This window comes from Schistocerca nitens, chromosome 3, assembly GCF_023898315.1.
Source record: "Schistocerca nitens isolate TAMUIC-IGC-003100 chromosome 3, iqSchNite1.1, whole genome shotgun sequence".
Taxonomy (NCBI): Eukaryota; Metazoa; Arthropoda; class Insecta; order Orthoptera; family Acrididae; genus Schistocerca; species Schistocerca nitens.
Genome location: NC_064616.1, coordinates 695,014,174 through 695,036,714, shown reverse-complemented (window position 1 = coordinate 695,036,714; position 22,541 = coordinate 695,014,174). Strand labels below are relative to the sequence as shown.

Here is a 22,541-nt window from a genome sequence, read left to right as displayed (position 1 = left end):
GCTCCGTTTACCTGCTGGCCGGAAGAGGGACAAAAGCTGGATTTCGCGGGGGAAGACATATTTACAGGTGTGTCCAAGGTCGTGACTGACTCAAGCGTCTGTGGGCTAAAGGTGAAAGACAAGCTGGAGGTATCGGAGAAGGGAGCGAAAAGAAAGATGGAAAGTGGCAGTGGTGCTTACGAAAAAGATAATAGTAGTAGTAGTGGTAGTGACGAGGATGAAAATAACAGATATAGAAAGGCGGTTTTAAGGAGATTCCTGTTAATGGTGAATGTTAATTCCCGTTTGACTGACAATATGAATATACATGAGCACTTATGATACACAACACTTGTGCTGGCCACTAAACTCCCCAGACATGAACATTATTGAGTGTATCTGGGATATCTTGCAACATGCCATTCAGAAGAGATCTGCTCTCCCTTTTACTCATACGGATTTATGGATAGCCCTGCAGGGTTCATGGTATCAATTCTCTTCAGCACTATTTCAGACATTAGTCAAGTCCATGCCACGTCATGTTGTGACACTTGTGTGTATTTGCAGGATCCCTACATGATGTTAGGCAGGTGTACCAGTTTCTTTGGCTCTTCAGTGTATTATGAATATTAAACGAGTTCAAATTTGAGTGAATAGTAACTGTGCACAATTGTGTCCAAGAAACTATCAACGGAAACTGAAATTCTCTTTACAAATTATGATTGAATTGTGCTGAGGTTCCTGGTCTTTCATGGCACTGCTCTACTCACAGTGTGTCTTGGCAGCTAAAATTTCGACATTATGATTTGTTAGGTGTATTCTTCCTGTATAAAAAAGTTCATGACACGTTTTGACCTGTTGGATTCAACAGTTCCCTTGTAAGTTTTTGAGACTATTTTATCTGGTACACATGCCTTCTTCTGGTTCCTCCCATGTGCGGAAATAAGCTTGTTGTGTATACTGTATAAGTCATTGATTGCATGTGTTTTATTCTCCTGTAGAGACTCACCTCTTCTTCATGCTTGTTACTTTCAAAATTCAGTATGTAAAACTTTAACGGAATGATTTTTATTTTTGATGAGATGACATCTACACTTCAAATGGGGTTCTGCCTTCTATGTAGAGGATAACATGATTTACACTGACATAAAATTCCTGTTTAATATCAAAGTCTTTGCGTGGATTATAAGTTGCTGTTGAGTGGTTAGCTCATACATCTTTTTGTTTCATAATCATCAGCCACATCCAACAGCAGACCCACACTGAATTTATTTTTCACTTAGGTAGGGGAATAGCCTTTGGATTTATTTTTAATTGTATTTTACTAATTAATTATTGCTGAGCAAGTCATTATTCAGAAGTGACAGTAGTGACAGAAGCAATGATACTTAGGGATTAAAAATACAAATAACTTGAACTGGAATGATCACCAAATAATTTTGTGGGGAAGCAGACCAAAGACTAAAATTTACTGGCAGAACATTTAGAAAATGCAGCAGGTCTACTAATGAGATTGTTTACACCACACTTGTCTGCCCTCTTTTGGAGTAATGCTGTGCAATGTGGGAATTGCATCTGTTGGGACTGGCAGAGGACATCAAAAGGGTTCAAAGAAGGACAGCTCATTTTGTATTATCGTGAAATAGGGGAGAGAGTGCCATGATCATGATACATGAATTGGGGTGGCAGTCATTAAAATAAAGGCATTTTTCATTGCAACATGATCTTCTCGTGAAATTACAATCACTAACTTTCTCCTCCTATTGCGAAAATATTCTGTTAGCACCCACCTATTTAGGGGGAAATGACCACCAGGGTCAATCAAGGGAAATAAAAGCTCACACAGAACAATTTAAGTGCTTGCTTTTCCCGCAAGCTGTTCAAGAGTGGAACAGTAGAGAAATAGCTCAAAGGTGGTTTGATGAACCCTCTGCCAGATAATTAATTGTGAATGGAAGAGGAATAACATAGATGTAGATATAGTAAATGAAGAAAAACTGTATTAATGATGAATGTGTTGAATATGTTGTGTTTATCTTTCCTTATCATTATTGAAAACATATGATTCAATTTCCTTTCTGTGTTGTACATCTGAAACTTGAAATTCCAGGTTGCTGGTTTGAGAAGAAATTATGTACCTTTCATGTTATTTGATGTATTTGTAATTCATAGAATATGACCTTTTAGTGGAAATATTAAGTGTTGCATTAAATTCCTTACCTAGAATGAAACTGAAAAAAGACAGAGACCAAGGGGCTCAGTTCACCTCGCTGCAGCTGTTATATCACCAAGTGATGAAGACAGTAACACTTTCACTGTCAACTCAGCTAGTGGTGAAATGTTCAAGCTGAGGGCAGCAGATGCAAGATCACGGCAAGAATGGGTTAATAGGATACGTGCTGTAGCTGAAATGCATACAATGGCTATAGCTCAGGTACATCAGCTTTAAATTTGTTGTTGTTCTTGTTTGTGTGGTGCTTTTATTGAATAGCTTTTTCTTTAGAATTCCTATCCGTTAACTATGTTGGCATTAATATTGGTAACAGGGATTTTTTTTCCACTGCATAGCTGTTTGTTGTTTGTTAACATTAAGTGATTGAGTTGCTCCACGCTGGTGCACAAAACTTAAGGATGAAAGTAAGGACAAAAGTAACAATGATGTGCCATTGCCAAGTAATATAGCTCAGTGGAACTTGGACCATAAATAGAAAGAACTGCTACAGTGTAGTACAGAAGGTAACTGAAAGGAATATGCAGTAAGACAAATGGAAATAATTGGTAAGGAGTTTTCATGGTAGAGCATTCCATTCATGTGACAGTGCAGTTGACAACTGCTGGTTAGTTATTAGTGCATGTAGATGTGCTCCAATACATTTCAACACATCACACATATGCTCAATGGGATTTCAGTTGGGGAGAATAGGCAGGTCAGTCGATTTGTTGAGTATCCTCTCATTGCAAAAGCTGCTCCACCTGTGCAGTTTGATGAAGTCGCATATTGTCACCCATAAAAATGAAGTCGGGGCTGTATCCACCCTTGAAAAGACACAACCTCTGCAACATTATGCCTCCACACATTAAAACATGGGAACCGCCAAAATGATCATGTTAGACAATATTCCTGGATGCATTACATGTTCCCACCTCTTACCGTATGATGCTATATCCAGCATAGTCGAACATCATTCTGGTGCTCCAGCTTTTATGATATGGGGAGGCATAATGTTGCATGGGCTTACTGACCTCCAAATCTTTGAAAATAGTACACTCATTGGAGTACATTGTGACACTGTACTCCTTCCACATGTGCAACTTTTGAGGGGTGCTTTTGATCCTGACTCCATTTTTATGGATGACAGTGCATGACTACTTTGAACAGTGCAAGAGGAGGAGCTCTTGGAATGAGAGAATATTTGGTGAATGGATTGTCCTGCGCGTTCCCCTGGCTTAAAGCATATCAAGGGTGTGTGGGATGTGTTTGGGGACATATTGCAGCATGTCCACGCGCACCAGTGACCATCTAGCAGTTGTCAATTGCACTGGTGGAGGAATGGAAAGTTACCAACCTTGTTTCCCGCATGGGAGCATGTTGCAGAGCATGCATTGCTATTCATAGTGATCACACAACCTGTTAAGAACCACGTCCTGCCTTTTGTAATGTCCAGGGGACATCATGAATCACAGCGACTACAGTGTTTTATTGTCTTTGACTGAAAGTTTCATCTCTGTTTCACCTTATTGTATATTTCTTTTAGTTCTCTTCTGTGCTAAATTTTAGGAGTTCTTTCTATCTATGGTCCAAGTTTCATCAAGCTATATTACTTGGTTGTGACAAATCATGCGAAAGTTGCATTCATCCTTAATTTCTGCACACCACTACAGTAGTAATATGTGGGCAATGATAAATAAAAAAAAAGTAACTTGTAAATAAGTTGAAAGTTGAGTTGAAGAGAGTTCATGGGAATTGCATCAGTGGCTCAAGACCACTCATTACTGATTAAATGAATTTAAATGTGGTACATAGCACAAAAACATGTAGATTTGAAACATTATAAATGCCAAGTTAAGATTTCTTTTAAATAAATATTTGATAAAAATTATGTTACTAAGATAGAGTACCATTAAATTAAGAGTAATGATATTGTTGACATATTACATGTATCATGTAATAACTTGTATGAAATACTACATTTGGAGTAGTTGAGTGTAATGGATGCTGCATTTGTTGACTTGTGTGCACAGATGCTCAAGAGAAGGCCATTTTAAAATCATGTTACAGCATAATTCTAAAGCATTTGGTATCTTCTGTGATTGAAGACAAAATGTAGATCTCCACTACACCCTGAGATTCAATTGCCTTCAAAACAAGGAGTTAGCAATTGTGAAAGTGCACAATAAATAAATAAATAAATAAATATTTGATTGGTGAGAAAAGTGAAGGCAACCTATTTGTGTAATGTCCTTTTAATTGACTGTGAATAATGGTAAAACAGAGGCTCTTATTTCAGAGTGTTATGGACTGCCTAAGTGATTGGTTGAAGCAGAAATGACAAAGATTAGCACCATGACCATGTGTCAGCTTTCACTGCAACCACTATGACAGTAAAAGTGTAGTAGCTTGGCTTTTAAATAGTTCGCCCTCACACAGTACACCAGATTTGTTTCTATGTGACTATTTTCTGTTTCCTTCTAAAAAAGAAGTTCTTTGTGGACATAAATTTTTGGTCAGCAAAGAGACCAGTTTTGCTGTAAACGAGCACTTGCAATCAACCTGCCCAACATTAATTTTCTTGTAAATGAAGTGCTAATTTAGTATAAATTAATGTAATTTAGAACACAGCCTTTAATTTTGTCACCTGGAAGAAGCAGTTGTGCGATTATGAGCAATTGCTCTTACTGAAAACTGCAAATGTTTCCCATTGCTATTATTCATACCATTTGTGCAGCTCTGTGATGAGAGGTATTTGGCATATGTATAAAACTAAACAGTTGATTATACATTTTCATGAGTTTTTAAAGCCTTATTATGACATCTTGGCAAATTATAGCTGTGTTGTTATTTGTAGAAACATTTTGTTTTTGTGGCACAGAGTAATCCACCATTACCACCACGGGAGCACATTTCCCTTGTACATGCTCCAGCACCTGTTTCACAAGTGCAGTACTCTCTAGAGCTGCTTGATGCATTTGCTACGGTGCGTGATCACATACATCGTGCAGAACAGTCTTGTCAGCTTATGAGCCAGGAAATTGAGGAGTTACCAGCTTCAGGTAGGTACCTTGAAGGAAAAATGTATGAGCTTCAATCCGTTTTTTACCAGACAGTATAGTTGGTTTTTGGGTCCACCAATCAACGGCCACCATTCTGTTACAAATCTGACATTTTCATGAACTTACACACAATGACTGTCAAATATAAGTTGTTATCAAATTGTACATCACCTTTTTTTATATTTGGTTTTGAAACCCTCTTTGAGTATTCGGATATCCAGACAATAAAATGATACCAAGATGCAATTCCATGATTGAGATCAAAATTGGGCAGAGGCAGGCTACTCACTGTTGATGTTGGTGTTTTTGATCACATTAAACTATGTATCATGCTGAGGTTCCTGGCCTTTCATGGCACTGCTCTACCATTAGCCATTCAAATTTGCATACAGGGTGAAGCGAAATTTGCGCACTTGGGCTTCACAGTGCGGTTCCTCACATGCCAGTGACAAAAACATGTCTCTCACAAAATTTCATCTGGTGAGTACATCCGGCAGAAAAATGACTTTAAAGAGTGGCAATCTGGCAACACTGTAGCCACTTGTATGGTAACTACCTCTGCCAGCTCATATTGGTTGTGCTGTACAGTTGGTGCAGTGGATAGTTTTGGGTTAGCATGCAGGAGGTCGAGGGTTTGATCCTAGGTTAAGGTACATGTTTTTTATTTGGTAAATGTAGTTCAGGTGGTACGGTATCTGGCATCTTGATTGTCAACAGCGATTGCAGCAGGTCCTCTAGAAAACATTTGCACTTACATACTACAATTGTAGAAATGGAAGATTGGTTAGCTTTGAAAGAAGCCCTTTCAATGTCGTGGCGTGAATTTATTCACACTACTTCATCTACTAGAAGCGAAATCTGTTTTCCTTGTACCCTTCTCCAATGGTCCCATAGATTAGTACCAAATATTATTCTTGCCTCCTTGAGGTCCATTACATTTTGTTAGGGACAGTAGGACTAGTAACATACTTTGAAAATAATGTCCAAAGTTGGTTACTATTTGTTTGTGTTATCACCATGGTCCCATTAATTGTGCCTTTCACTGAGCCAGGTGGTACAGTGGTTAGCACACTGGACTCACATTCGGGAGGACGACGGTTCAATCCTGCGTCCAGCCATCCTGATTTAGGTTTTCCGTGATTTCCCTAAATCGCTCAAGGCAAATGCTGGGATGGTTCCTTTGAAAGGGCACAGCCGACTTCCTTCTCCGTCCTTCCCTAATCCGATGAGACCAATGACCTCGCTGTCTGGTCTCCTCCCCCATAAACAAGAACAATTGTGCCTTTCAACATTGAGCCTGGTAACCGTTTGCTGTTCAATGTGTATGTCAATATATTATTATTATTATTATTATTATTATTATTATTATCATTATCATTATCATTATTATCATAATCGACAGGATTGTGGAAACATCACATCTGTTACCATTAGGAAAACAGTGTAATTCAAAAATGAACATTTCACAATTAGCGGTGTCGGGATGAATCGTGCAGAACAATATCTGTCAAAGGGATAATGCATGTTAGGTGCAACAGCGTGCAGGACTGACGACGTGTTTGTACTGCATGTGCTATCCACCAGACAGGGAGTAGTTGCGAGTGGAGTAAAGTGCCTGTGACAGACTGTAATGTACATGCATACATGTATCGAATTTTCTCAGTATAGACCTCTAAACCAGCGCGACAGACATATGGCATGCACAAATGATGAATATATGGGTATGTTCCTGTTCCTTGGTGCATTCGATAACTGGACTGGTGTTCCAACTCACAAATATGCTGTTAGATATCCTCGTCGATGCCATCCAGATAAAGATGTGTTTCGTCATCTGGAGCTGCACCTTCGGGAGTTAGGCTCTGTTCTTCCACAATCATGTGTCAGAGGTCTTCCACAGACACACCATACTCCAGCTACTAAGGAAGCTGTTCTGGAGGTCATACACCAAGAACCTCAACGAAGTACACATAGTGTAGCAAGACAGCTGCATGTCTTGCAACGCAAGGTCGTTAGCACGCTGCACTACCATGGGCTTCACCTCTATCATTATGCTTTGATGCAACACCTGCGTTCTGCAGATCGCCATCAGCAGATGCAATTCTGTGAATGGTTCCAACAACAAGAATTGGTAGCACGTGTTCATGCTGCTCTTGTTACTGTGGATGCAGCTTTGCTGCGAAGGGTCAAGAGCTGTGAGATCTTGACGAGTTTTGCAATGTTTGGATGTGCAGGGAGGTCACTTTGAGCATCTGTTGTTCTGAGGACAACGTATTCTTTGTGAAGGTCATACAGTCATTAATATGAGCTTTATTATTGTCACTGGTTGCTAATGTGCGACATCTGAGTGCTCATAGTACATGTAGTAGAAATGACAAGTAGATGTTGTGTTATTGCACGGTGCTATCATCTTTAGTATCTCGAAACTGATAATGTTTTTGTAATTATTCTGTCCTATGACATGTCATTTGTTTCAACTGTCTGTTTCTTACCTGTATAACCATGTATTTATAATGTTCAGCATTACAAAATGTTGTAAATTTAGGATACATATGAACTAAGAAACGGTGTATGTTAAGTTTGATACGTCAGAATGAAATTAGCAAATAAAAAAAGTTTACCCCAACCCAGGATCGAACCCTCGACCTCCTGCATGCTAACCCAAAACTCGATCCACTGCACCAATTGTACAGCAGAACTAGTGTGAGGTGACAGGGTTAGTTACTATAAATATGGTTACAGTGTTGCCAGATTGCCACTCTTTAACGTCATTTTTCTGCGGGATGAACTCGCCAGACGAAATTTTTATGACAGACTTTTTTTATTGCTGGCATGTGAAGAGTCGCGTTGTGAAGCCCGAGTGTACGACTTTTGCTTCACCCTGTATATGCAAACTGAAATTGTCAGCCTGTCGTAATTCCTCCCATTATTGTTAATAATGCACACCTATCTTTCTTAGAAGAAAGATGGAGGAGGGGATTACAGATGAATCACAATCTAAGCAACTGGGTTCTCTATTTTTATTGATTAAACTATTTTTTTGATATTTGTAAAAGATATTTTAATCCTTTTTTAGTGTTCCATAGTTTTTGGATGTTATTGTCACAGTTAACTTCTTTGTGAGGAAAATGTTTTAGTGTATAAATGTATATTTGCTTATTTACTGGGGAATGCATTACATTTAAAATAAGCATCAAGGCAAGTTCTTATATTCTACACTTCTGTGATGGTTTTGAAAGTGGGCAATCATTGTGGAAAATATTGAAGGAAAGACAAAACAAGACACTTACAGAACAAGCAAATTGTCCACTTCTTGATAAGCTATATCTGCTTGATATGTTTAATACTTAATTGTGAGCTACACACTCTGAATGGTCCTATCATTTGCCAAACTATTTCCTATTGTTTCAAAATTTTCTTATGTTTTTGATATTCCTGTCAAGTAATGTGAATTTTGTTTTGCCTTGTATATCTGCCTCTCGTAATATATTTTTTCTTCTGGTAAGAGGAGGCCATGCATGATGTTTCAAACTTTGTATGCCTTTAGTAGGCCATTAAAACAACATAATGTGCAAGTAGTAAGGTGCACTACTCTGGCAATTCCGAGAAAATGCAAGAGAAGTTTTACATATCTGTTACGTAACTGACATCTCTGTGCAAAGGTGCCAGTCATAAGAAGTTGTTGTGGTCAAGTGGTTAGCATTCATGCTTTGCAAATGGATCATGGGGGAGGTGACAGTTTGAATCCCTGTGGCACTTAATTTTTTAATCAATTTTTTAATCAATTTTTTTTTATCACTGGTCACAATATTTAATTTACGAGAAATTTGAAAGGTAATATAATGAAGAGGAAAAAAATAAACATGCATTTTCATGAAGTTGTAGTGAATTTCATATGTTACTTGACTATTTACTATTTGTAATTAAATTTTCAAGGACAAGTGACAGGCTTGGAAAGCCCAAGTCAAACCTCGATAAATAATTATGCGAATGATGTTATTCACATTCAGTAATATAGTAGGTCACAATTTGCCAGACCACAATAGTAATGTAGAATCACTCGTTGGGTGTGCTCTACACATCACACATTGCAGGATGGTATTTGTCTTACAGAGATGGAAAACGTAAATTGAAACTTCATGCAAATAGTTCTTGAAAATAATTTTTTTTTTCAAAATGTCATATAAACCACAGCCTCCTCAGCACACAATGACTTCTCATGACTGGCACCTTCGCACAGATACATCAGTTACATAGTAGACGTGTAAGACTTCTCTTGTGATTTTCTCAGAATTGCCAGAGTAGTGCAGCTTACTATTTTCACATTGTTTTTTTAATGGCTCACTAATGGTGTACAAAGTTTGAAGTAAATGTGTGATCCCAATGTCGTGGCCTCCCCTTGTGAGTAATACTTTGACAAAATACATATCTTATATGAAAACTTTGTTGGTTTTGACAGGGGCCCTGAGACACAATGATGAAATGTTATTACTCCTGAAAGCAACAAGTGTAGCAACAGTGAACTGCTTACGTCAGTGCCTTTCAATTCTGGAGCAGCAGCAGGCTGCTGCTTCCATTGCAGCCAATAACTCGAAGAGGCATCCACCTCCAAATCGACCAAACAATTCTCATTTTGTGTCGTATGCAGAAATCAGCACAAACAAAATAACAGTGCCAGGTGCAAATAGTGGTGCCTTAACATCAGTCTCTACAACTTCATTGGAAAGCAATACCAGCAGGTCTGGTACAAGTGCTTCATCTCTGCCAGACTGTGTACCATATAGACAGACGGGCTTCATATCATACCTGGAAGCACCACATGAGAAGGAAGGGTATATTATCATTAAAATTTTTATGGTCTTAAATCAGACACATTTTTAGCTCTTAATGTACATTGATTTCTTTTCTGCAGTGCTGAGCTCTCAAACATTAATTTCAAAATTTTCTTCATTTAGGAATATTGACAGATGATAATGTTTACAAATGTAAAATTTCTCCTCAGCTGGACATTTACATACTGTATTTAAAAATTAATTGTTTGACAAAAATATGTTTTCCAGTTCATTGTACTTTTTTAGTATTTGAATGTTTTTTTATGTAAGAAATGGTTGGTAATTATGGGAAATGTTGGTAGTTTTGTGCCAATAATTGACTCAATCAAACAGTTGTAAGAAATGTAGCATAATGTCATTCCATTTCGTAATTTTTGTGTGAGGCCTGGAAATTGTGTGCAGAACAGCAAATACAACTCGTGAAGGATTTGTAAATGTTCTCTCTGTCTCAGTAAGGGCATATGAGTCTTGTAATAGGTGCTATCCAAGTATGTTCATGCTTCACTAGGCCTATCACTTGTATACATTAACCTGCATTCAGTCAAGCAAGATAATTTTAGTGTTGACATTGTATATAATTGATTGAAGAACAACAAAAAGCTTCATTGTTCGTGATCCATAAAGTAAACTCTTGCTGCAGATCTTATTGTAAGGAATGTGTTACTACCATTGCCTTAAAGTGCCTGTTAAATAGACTTTTTAACAGCCATATAACATTGTTTGTTAAGCCATACTAGTTCCATCTGTGTTACCAAACAATGTATGCAATGTTCGTATGTGTAGTGCAGGAAAGTGCACTGGCAAATGAAATACAAAGCTTCTTGGCAGATTAAAACTGTGCCACCAGTACATCACCTCCTACCTTACAAACTCCTCAGAGGTTCTCATACGTATCTCGCAGTATGACTGAGTTCTAAGGGTGTACAGTTAATGATTATGACATTGGAAACAGTACATAAGATTAGACCACTATAGCCAAAACTTCAGGCTGTTGAATCCTGTTTTTATGTTGTGAGATACAACTGACATATTGAAAGTGAGAATTAAGTTATGTCAAATTCACATTAAAATTCTCTCCCATTCATGTTTAGTTGTTTTGTGTCTGACAGGCGTGCATGAGTGTGTGTGTGTGTGTGTGTGCGCGCGCACGCCTGTGAACTGATGATTACTAATGCCCCAGAATATGTCCTATCAACCAATACTTTCCATTAGTCAAGTTGTGCCATAAATTTCTCTTCTCCTTAAGTCAGTTCTCTACCTCTTCATTAGTTATCCAGTATACCCATTTAGTCTTCAGCATTCTCTTGTAGTGCCACATTTCATAAGCTTCTATTCTCTTCATGCCTGACTTGTTTATTGATCAAATTTTACTTCCATGCAATTCCTCACTTCAGACAAATACCTTCTGAAAAGACTTCCTAACATTTCAATTTATTTTTAATATTAACAAATAACTCTTTTTCACAAAAGTTTTTCTTGCTATTTTGTATGTTGCATTTTATATCTTCTTTACTTTGGCCATTGTCAGTTATTTTGCTGTCTAAATAACAAACTCACCTACTTTTAATGTCTCGTTTCAGAATATAGTTCCCTCTGCATCACCACATTTAATGTGACAACATTCCATTAACTTTGTTTCACTTTTGGTGATGTTCATTTTGTAACCTGTTTCCAAAACACAATCTATTTCCTTCATCTAAGTTTCCAAATCCATTTGGTGTGTTTGATAGAATTACATTGTCATAGGCAAATTTCAAAGTTGTCAAGTCTATGAACAATGAAAAGAAATGCCAAATGTGTGAAAACTTCACAGGTTTCGTGTGCAATAAGATGCGTAATTTAATTGTTTTTTTTTTTTATTATTATTTAAAGGCATATCACATTAAAGTTTACACAAAAATGAAGCTTCAGAATTATTCAGGTGAAACGTGGATTCATGGACATTACCCTGTCAATAAATGTTAACTAATTGACAGTATACTTGGAGTATATTCAAACAAAAGTGCCAGTCATTGTTTAATTGTTGTGCCATGCAGGGTGTTGATGTATAGATGTTTAGTGTGTGACTGTACTCCACTTGTAAAAATATTGGAGTGTACACTATTACTCTCGCCTCTCCTTGTTTCTCATATGTAAAGATGATGGTGCTGACACCCTGGCCAAGCCTTCAATTTGTTTTGTTGGCTAGTAAAGATAATAACAACAAAAAATACTAATACAAATGATGATGATGATGATGATGATGATGATGATGATGACGATAGAGCAAGAATGCATATAGATTACTTCATTCTACAAATGAAGTGCGTAAGAAAAGAGGAAAGTGTTGGCATGGCCTATTATTTGGAGCCAGTCCGACATTTTCCTGAAATGAGTTAGGAAAACCCTATCTGTTGTTATTTTCCATACTGTAACCTTTGTATGTCCTGATTTGACTGTCTTTTTTTTTATTATGTATGATGTCTTTTACTGTATATGACTCTGTATGACCATCCTGCTGAACACATGTATCTCAATCACAGATGACTAGTGATAGTTTTTAGGGCCCGAGCAAAACCCTAGTCTTGGTGCTCTAGTTCTTCAAGTTGAAGTAAATGTTTACAGTGGTTACCAGTATTGCCCAAGCTGTTTTTAAATGAGACTGGGAAGGAGGGCAGATGTATACCATATTTAATATTTAGGTAACTGTTTTATGCAGTTTCAGATGAGCAGAACAACTAACCATGTTTCCATTGAATGATGTATGCTAGGGGCTTTATTCATTTGAAACAGATGTGATCTTATCTTGGAAAGTATTGTGGCAAATATGTTGTACTAAATTGTCTTGCAATGATTTTTTCACTGCTGAGCTTAACAGTAAAGTAATTAATATTATGAAGTGAGTGTTGTTAGTAAGACTTCATTAAGTATAGAAGTTTATGGCCACAATAGTTTTTTAAAATTTCCTGGAAACTGATTTTGTTCTTCCATACAGTAGAGCGTTGATTATCCAAATGTCAGTCAACCTGATGACTGCATAACTGAACTGTTACTTGCTCGCACATGTCACCCTCCACCCTGCTACAAACACGGATATAGAAGTTACTGTTTACAAGGAAAGATCACAAGGAGAACCTCTATCTTGTCCCATTCTACCAAAAAGGCAGTTCAGTTTAATGCAAATCTTGGAGGGCTGTCATATTTCAAAGCAAGCATGGGCTGATTAAAACACTTTAAGTAAAGACACAGCATTTGTGAGCATCAAATACAAGGAGAAATGTATCTGCTGGTTTTTCAGCAGCTGATTCTTTCGAAATCTAACTAAGGGATGTATTGAGGGAAAAAGATGGTGCTCATGAAGACATTTGCAATGCTAACAAAACTGAGCCCAGTTGGAAAACTTTGACAAGAAAAACTTGTTCTTCGTGTTGTGAATTAGCAGGTGATGGTCCTAAAATAAGCAAGGATCGTATAATGGCTTTAACTTGTGCTAATGCTGCTGTTATCCATTGATTGCCTTTGCTCGTCATTGATAAAAGTAAGAAATGGCATTGTTTCAAAAATGTTAATATATCCGCAATGCCTGTTGTTTGCACCCCACAGAAGCACGCGTGGATGGATAGTACAATTTTCACAGAATGGGTTATAAAAAGTTTCATACCTTCCATAAAAGCACAGCAGTTAAAGAACGGCAAAAGGAAGAAAACATTACTGCCTCGAACACAGCACCAACTCGTCCATCATCCGATACCATAAACAAAAAGGACGAGTTCATGAAAATAATATTTCTTCCACCTAACATAACCTCCTTACTTCAGCTCTTGGATCGAGGCACTGTTGAGACTTTCAAATGGTATTGCAGGAAAGAATTGTTACATAAGTTATTGTTAGAAATAGAATAGAAGAGGAAGGAGAAGACAGCCTGTTAAGAAATCGAAAAAGTGTTGCTTTGAAAGATGTGTCCTACACAATTGGAGCAGCATGGGATAGTGTAAAGGAACAGAGTTTAAAAGAAGCCTGGAATAAAATTTTGGGTATGGTGGAAAGTTTTTAAGAGTCTAATTGGAAATAATGAACAGAATATGTCTGAAATGCTCAATATGCTGAAAAATTCAGTTACCATGAATGGTATGAAGACGTTGAAGAATGGATGAATGTTGACAATTTAGATCCAGAGTGCCAAATCGTGCAAGATAGTGAAATTGTAAACTTTATCACTGATAAAACTGATGTCACCAGCATCTCAACAACTGGTGGCCCAAAAAATGTGGATGAAAATATACGAGCATTTACATGTTTATTTACTGCCTTGCAATGGTTTGCAACTCAATATGAAAGTAACTAATAAGCACATGGCTTAGGCTGCTTGTAAGCAGGCAGCCTTGCTTAGTCAGGAAAAATTAAGGATTTTCTAAGTATTAATTCTATACATATGTCCTGTACATATAAAATGCATATGTATTATATATTTTTTTCTTTACTAAGCTGTACTATACATATTCCTATTGTACTTGCCTTTGGGATAATGAGAGATTAATATTGTTATAAATATATGTAGTTTTTATGGGTAAAATGGTAAATAAAAGTATACAGTTCCATTATCGGAATAAACCGGTTTTTCGAACATCAGTGTCCTCCAATTAGTTTGGATAATTGGTGCTCTACTGAACTTTGTATTTGTGGTTCTTCAAAATTTGATCTGGCAGCTTTTTGCTGTTTATTACTTTATCACCACCACATTTGTTGTTGGGCTTATCAAGTTCTCTCTTGGATTTATGTTTAAGGTATTGCAGTGACATGTAGTGTTTGTGAGATGTGTTTTATTTGAGTAATACATAAAGATTGACACCCCCATGTACGTGTGCACCCCCCCCCCCCCCCCCCCCGGTCTCTCTCTCTCTCTCTCTCTCTCTCTCTCTCTCTCTCTCTCTCTCTCTCTCTCTCTCTCTCTCGGTGGTGTGAGGGTTGTGTGTCTCTACCATATGGGTAGCCATTTTGTAGGTTCAGTTGCATCAGAGGAGTACCTTTTGAGGAGCCATTACAACATATAGTTCCTGATGTTCCTGAATGGCTGACTAATCATAACTTTTAACTTTAACCATCATGCCCTTGTTGTGTTAATACTGCAAAAAGCTGAAAAGCAAAGGGAATCTACAGCCATCATATTTCATGGAGCTATAAAGCTTTCCTGTGTGGTTTAATGATGATGGCATCCTCTTGGAAAATATGAGGTGTCTTCATAAAGTATTGAACCTTTAGTGGTCAGAAATACATTTATGCTTTGGAGGCACAGAACTCTAATCCCCTTCAAAGTAGTGTCCTTGTTAATGCACACACTTTTACCAGCACATCTGCTATTGTTGGAAACACTTCTGGAACACACTTTTGGAATGGTGATTGGCTGGACCGTGGAATTCAGCGTGATGTCGTCTCTTGACTCAAATCATTTTTGGGGTGTTTTAACCTTAGGAAGTAGCAAAAAGTCACATGAAACCATGTCTGGGGAATAGGTAGTCTGATTAACCACAGGAATATTGTGTTTGCTGAAGAAAGTCTAAATCAAATATGCAGAATGGGCAAGTGCATTATTATGATGAAGCTGCCAAGCTTTTGCTGCCTACAGATCTGGTCATTTGCATCACACAGCATCATAAAGGCAACAGAGGTGTGTTTGTTTGTGATGGTTGGGCCTTGTGTTGTGTACTCATATTACACCACTCCTTGAGAGTTGAAGAAACTGACTGACATGACCTTGACATTGCTGCAGACCTGTTGTACTTTCTTTTTCCTTGAGAATGTCGGATGTTTCCACTGTGGTAACTGTATCTTGGTTTCTGCATCGTACCCATAAATCCAGGTTTCATCATCCATGATCAGAGTGTCCAGAAAGTTAGGGTTACTGTTTGTATTGTCCAGCGTGTCCCATGCTATTTCCAGATGGTGGTGTTTCTGCAGTTTTGGTATGAATTTTGCAGATGGTCTTCTCATATACAAACTGTCAGTCAAATTTGAATGTGCCAATCCAATTATTACCCCTGTCTCATTTGTAAGTTACCATACACTGGTACAGTTACTGTCCATGACCAAAGTCCGCACTTGCTCAATGACATTGCCAATTTGGCTTGTAGAGTGTCTGCCTCAACATGGTTCACTGTCTATTGATATTTAGCAGATTTGATTCAATTGTATCACTCCTTTATCTGTGAATTGCTTGTGACATTGTCCATGGAAAACATGTTGAATCTGGCAAATGGTTTCCAGGTGGCAAAAGTTAATGCAGTATTTCTGCCCAGTAGTTTTCTCATTTTACAATTTATTGATATGTGATGAGCATTCAATTCATGTCCTCTCTTGTCGTCCAACTACCAGTGACTGATGCTTTCTGTTGATGAGGAAAAAATTCACGAGTGCATGTGGCATGTGAATGCCTCTCACCAAATCTCTGCTGAAGAAAGTCCTCTGCACTTCGTTGGCTTACATGGGAAAGTAGAAAGTTTGATGCTTTTTGAACGCACCTCATATTCCCGCATTCAGATCTGTGGACAGGGTTTACTTAGGAAGGTTGTTGTCATCTGGAGGGGAAAAAAAGAACTTGTGTTCTGTGGGCCAAAGCATGGAATGCTAAGTGCCTTAACAGGTAGATAGGTTAGAGATTTAAAAAAAAAATAAATAAATAAAAAAAGAAAATAAAAGATAGATTGTCGAAGTTTCATATAGTGGGAATTAGTGATGTGCAGCGACTGGAAGAATAGGACATTGGGTCAGGTCAGTACAGGATTATCAACACAAAATGAAACACTGGTAATGTGGAAGTAGATCTAATAGTGAATTGGAAAATAGGAATGGTGTAAGCTACTGTGAACAGTGTAGTGAGTGCATTATTGTAGCCAAGATAGAGGGGAAGCCAACACACACCACAGTAATACAACTTTGTATGCCAACTAGCACTGCAGATGCTGATGAGATTGAAAGAATGTATGATGATATAAAAATCTAATTCAGATAGTTAAGGGAGAAGAAAATTTAACTATGATGGGAGACTGGAATTCAGTAGTAGGAAGAGAAAGAGAGGAAAAAATAGTGGGCGAATATGGGCTAGGGGAAAGTAATGAAAGTGGGAACTGCCTGGTAGAATTTTGCACAGAGCATACTGTAATCATTGTTAATGCTTGGTTTAAGAATCATGAAAGAAGGATGTAAACATGGAAGAGACCTGAAGACACCAGGCATTTCAGATAGACTACATAGTACTAAGACATACATTTCAACGTTAGATTGAAAACTACAAAACATTTCCAGGGCAGACGTAAACTCTGATCATAATCTATTGGTTATGAACTGCAGGTTAAAAATGAAGAAATTACAGAAAGATAGAAAATTGAGGAGATGGATTTGAGAGTTTCAAAGGTAGAAGTAGGCAACAATAGCCAGAAACAGGGAGGCAGAGCAAAAAGAGAACAAGACTGAGTAGCTTTGAGATGTGAAAAAGTGAAGGTAGCAGAGGATCAATTAGCAAAAAAAAAAAGTCATTAAAAATACTTGGATAATCCACAAGACAATGAATCAATTACTGACAAGAGAAGGTATAAAAATGAAGCAAACAAAACAAGCAAAATTGTATACAGATGTCTGAAAAATGCAATTAACAGAAAGTATTGCCAATGTGCTGGAAGAGGAATGTGAAAAGGAACTCTGGCAGGAGAAAAGTGTAACTTAAAATGTGAGTAGTGATTTGATAAAAAAATTTTGATTGTAATGCTTAAAATAATTGTGCTTCCAGAGCACATCAAAGTGAGTTTAATGGGGCTGAGTGAGAGAGAAAATCTATTGAAATAAAATGAATGCACTGTTTCAAACTCCAGCAGTTCAACAGCATTACTCTAGCATATCAAGGAGAGGCAGCTTGTAGAAAATGGAGCAAAGTCAGTCGTGGAAGAGTTACCTGTTTGTCCTTGAAAGTTTACTTTTGTAGTCATGAGACTCGTATTGTATGAAATAATTTGCAGCCTGTATAATTTGTGGAAAAATAAATGGAGAAACTCACTATGGCAACTCGTGTAAAAAAGGCCTACACAGCACTATAGCATTTGTTACTCACAACTTCATTTTATCTAGTTGTGATAATGATAGTTGGGAGGACTGACTTTTTTACATAGACCCAGCCAGGTAATGCTACCAGAAACTTTTTTTTTTTTTTTTTTCAAGTGCCCTTGCATTAAACTGTGTTACCATTTACACATCACTGGCCCAGACCTGTACAACACAATTTACCAAAGTTTGTCCACCACCTTTCAGGATCCAGCTTTTCCATTGCCACACAGTGATCACTGGTAGGGTCAGTGGAATGTCAGTTCCACCACACATGGAACTTGCAACCGTGGTTTCTCTCTGCATTGTCTATCGATCTTGACAACACCTAATTGTCAAGTCTGTCACATCTGGAAGCACTTCACAAAAAACGTTAAGGGAAACTTTCAAAACTATTTTAACATCATATAGGTAACTGGACATAGAAAAAAGGTGTTTCATTTCCTCCCTTGATATGCCTCAAAAGACTATTATTCCCTTGTCGGTTATGAGTATTAAATTCACTGGTTACAGAGAAAATATTTTGGAGGAGATATTTAGTTCTGGTCTTGTCTGGGGTCCAGAACCACATGACTCATTTCTTTTTATGTATGTTCAGAACAAATGTTGCTGGTGGCTCTCTTCACAGCAGACTTTCCTGAACAAACAGCACCTGGTAAAGTTTTCTTGATTTTGAGAAAACCTAAAATATTACTTTGAACAGCTCCAGTAATGTAAGTTTTCTGGATGTTTTTATGTTAACATGCTTCTGTCTCTTTCTTGGACATTTTAGATATTGAATAGATGACTTTCTGCTCAACCATCTTGACTAGGGTAATGGTGCCCCTTAATATGTTTACAGAACATCTGTGCTGTCACAATCAGACAAAGAATTTTTGTGATAAAGGAGTTCTATTGAGTATTCCTTATTCATGGATTGTTTCTCTATTTCATTCCCCTCTTCTCTTTACCTGGGATTCGTGTTTATTACTTTGCTAAGTGTAAAATGATAACTGATCAGGGCCATGTAAAATTTTACAGAAGAAAATATCTGAGAAACAGACTGTATTGTAAAACTATAAAGTAAATCATGTTACATCTGGACTGAACACGACCCTGCAAAGGCACTAGAACCATAGGAAAACTTATTTCTGTATGCGCCAGTTTGGTACTCTCCGACTTCCACCCATTTTCACGTTTAGACAAAATTGTGACTAAAGAACCTTTTGGTTCTGATGGAGAGGCTATAGCACCTGTAGATGAGTTGTTTTTGCATATCTTCCAGAAAGCAAATACACTCACTGTAATAGCTTTGGATGAAGTGCATTGGCCTAAATGTGGGATGTGTCAAAAAACAGGGTACTTTTGCACTTTGATGTATTTCACTGCCAGGCAGAGGAATTATTTTGTTCCTCACAAAAACTTTTATGGATGAAACTATCTGGCAATGGTATACCACCTTCCAATCACTGAATTTTGATAATGTGACTTTTACCATCTCCTTATTATGCTGTGTTGTCTAACATGAGTTTTTGTTACTCCTGTGGGTTAACCTGTGACTGTGTTGCTTGTTATACGAGTCTGTATTCTGTATTCTGTGTTTTAATGGAGTGAATTATAGTTTTTGACAGTATGGCTGCTTTAGCCCACCCGGTTGTCCGTGCGGTCTAACGCACGGCTTTCTGGGCAGGAAGGAGCGCCTGGTCCCCGGCACGAATCTGCCCGGCGGATTTGTGTCAAGGTCCAGTGAACCGGCAAGTCTGGATGGTTTTTAGGCGGTTTTCCATCTGCCTCGGCGAATGCGGGCTGGTTCCGCTTATTCCGCCTCAGTTACACTATGTCAGCGATTGCTGCGCAAACAAGTTCTCCACGTACGCGTACACCACCATAGTCTACCACGCAAACATAGGGGTTACACTCGTCTGGTGTGAGATGTTCCCTGGGGGGTCCACCGGGGGCCGAACCGCACAATAACCCTGGGTTCGGTGTGGGGCGGCGTAGGTGTGAAGTGGACTGCGGTAGTCGTCGTGGGGTTGTGGACCACTGCGGCTGCAGCGGGGACAGAGCCACTCCGTCGTTTCTAGGTCCCCAGTTAACATACAATACAATACATTACAATGGCTGCTTTGAATATTATATGAAGAATTACGTCTCTCTATTAGTTAAGAATTAGAGGAGTTTGGTATGGTTTTGAGATGTGTGTTTTATGCAAACTATCTCTTAAGCATAGAGCATGAAGATTTTAATTTGTGTGTTTTTATATATTAGCACTTACACATGCCACTGCTCTTACACATTTCATTTAGATTTGGACTACTTCCTAGTTTTTACATTGTAACCAACATTCAACTTTTTATAGTTTTTTGTGTATGCTGAAGGCTCCATTATTGAGCATCAAGCAACCTGTCACGACAGACTCCCTTCCCAACCTACTGACTCTGTACTTCACACCAAAACTTTATATAACCTTTAACAGAAGAAACTTGGCACCAGTAGGTTTACTCTTATGAAACTTGAGACAGGGCCTCTTCAGTATTCGTGTGCTGCAGCTCTCACTCAGAAAGTGGAACTAAAGAATGAAACTGCTGTTCCATACTTAAAATATACTGCAGTTTATGATATAGATATATAAAATGAAGCAACACAGTGGTTCCAGTATTATTTTATTGTCATTGGTGGGATTATTTTTATGAAAAATATCAAGACTCTAGTATGGTGGTGGACAGGGGTGGGAGTATGATTTAAATTTTACTTCCTGCATCTTAGTGATTATTGTGTTTTGTATCTGTTACTGCATCCTTCAATTTTTGTTACTATTTTATTAATTGGAATACTTCTCATTGTTGTCAAATTTTCATTTAGTGTACCTGAAACACAACCATGGCCCACAAATTTATCATCACCACCACCATCACCACCACCATCACCAACATCTGTCGATGCTTCATTAGGTGAGTTGTTTGAAATCACTTTTAGTTTAATATAGAAATGGAAATAAACCTGACCTAAACATTAGTGGCTAAGCATACGTGCATCAGTTTGCTGCTTTCCTAGATTCTTTCTTAGCAACATCTGCTGCAAGTACTGTAGCTGCCCTTAATTAAAATAATGCAGTTACAAAATGTACACTTCTGTATTATTTTACGTGTGAGGTATGCTGCTTTGTTCTGCTTTCCTGTATCATCAAGTGTTCCCCATTAGGTTCAGTGTTGTCCTTAATTAGCTTTTTCTGTTTTTGAAAGCCTACTAGTTGAATATGTTTCAAAGAAAGATCAATGGCATTCTGAGGAGATTGTTACATGAGTCTGTGCTATAAGAATACAAAGCATAAAGCATTCACCTTGAATTTCTTTAAATAAATGTTTGTGTTCAAAGTGTTCCATAAACATTTGTGGTGTGCGTACTGTAAGACTTTCAGTACACGCACCATCAGATTATTTGACTCGTCGCTCTAGCGAAGTAGACGAGTGTCAGCAATATGTCTCGTGGTCTTATCGTGGCGTGTTTATCTTCTGCCGTTAGGTCAGACGATAGAAATGCCACTTGCACGCTTAGAGTAACAGATTGGTGACCAACTTTAAACAGAACTTGATGAATTTTCACACACATTTATTAAAATAATAACAATCATAAACCTTACTTAACTTGATTCTGGATGCTATTTACAATTGACAATCTGAAGTTCCTTTGGTCTTGGTACGTTAATCTTATTCTCACGTATCTCTGATACTTGACAAAGTGTCTATTCATTTATCTTCATGGCTATGTACAGGAATATGATAATCGTATTAGGCGCAGACTGAAACTTGACTATAGACTGGTACAGACGAATGCAGACTAATGCAAACTGGTACATACTCACTAATCGGAGGTCTGTACACTCGTTATAATACCTCGAGCGTTCAGGTATCACTGCACGAGTGTGATCTGCGAGGAGAAAAGGTTCTATGTTAGCAGCAATCTCATTGGCTGCGTTACCTATTAATACGCGGATCAGCGGAAGCAGAATTTGGTCCGTCTCTAAGACAGCACCATCTCGTAGTGCGGAGACGGACGAGTGCAGCGCGTGCGCTGTTGTGCTTAGCGGGGCGCGCTCTAGTGGGAAAGTTGTGTACGTGCTGACTACGCGGAACTATGTACACAACAACATTTGTTTCTCTCTCTCTCTCTCTCTCTCTCTCTCTCTCTCTCTCTCTGTGTGTGTGTGTGTGTGTGTGTGTGTGTGTGTGTGTGTGTGTGTGTGTGTGTGTGTGTGTGTGTGTGCGCGTGCTCTTATGGGCTTTAAAATGCAAGTGTGATGAAAATAAAATCCCCGTTTTTACGTTTTCAAAGTAAGAATGGTAGAAAGAGAGGAAGGACCTCCAGTACTCTTGGTACACATAAATAATACAACAGATAGGATCAGCAGCACTAAAA

At 38.1% G+C, this 22,541-nt stretch overlaps 1 protein-coding gene across 3 annotated transcripts in view; it reads left to right on the top strand.

Annotated features, from left to right (window-relative positions):
* LOC126248665 (oxysterol-binding protein-related protein 11-like) overlaps positions 1–22,541 on the top strand; it is a 222,608-nt gene that overhangs the window by 75,557 nt on the left and 124,510 nt on the right. For all 3 annotated transcript variants that reach the window (XM_049949883.1, XM_049949881.1, XM_049949882.1), the window contains 4 exons: positions 2,204–2,413; positions 5,070–5,250; positions 9,707–10,079; positions 20,988–21,076. In XM_049949883.1, coding sequence (XP_049805840.1) covers positions 2,204–2,413; positions 5,070–5,250; positions 9,707–10,079; positions 20,988–21,076 — 853 coding nt within the window. The remainder of the gene's footprint in view (positions 1–2,203; positions 2,414–5,069; positions 5,251–9,706; positions 10,080–20,987; positions 21,077–22,541) is intronic.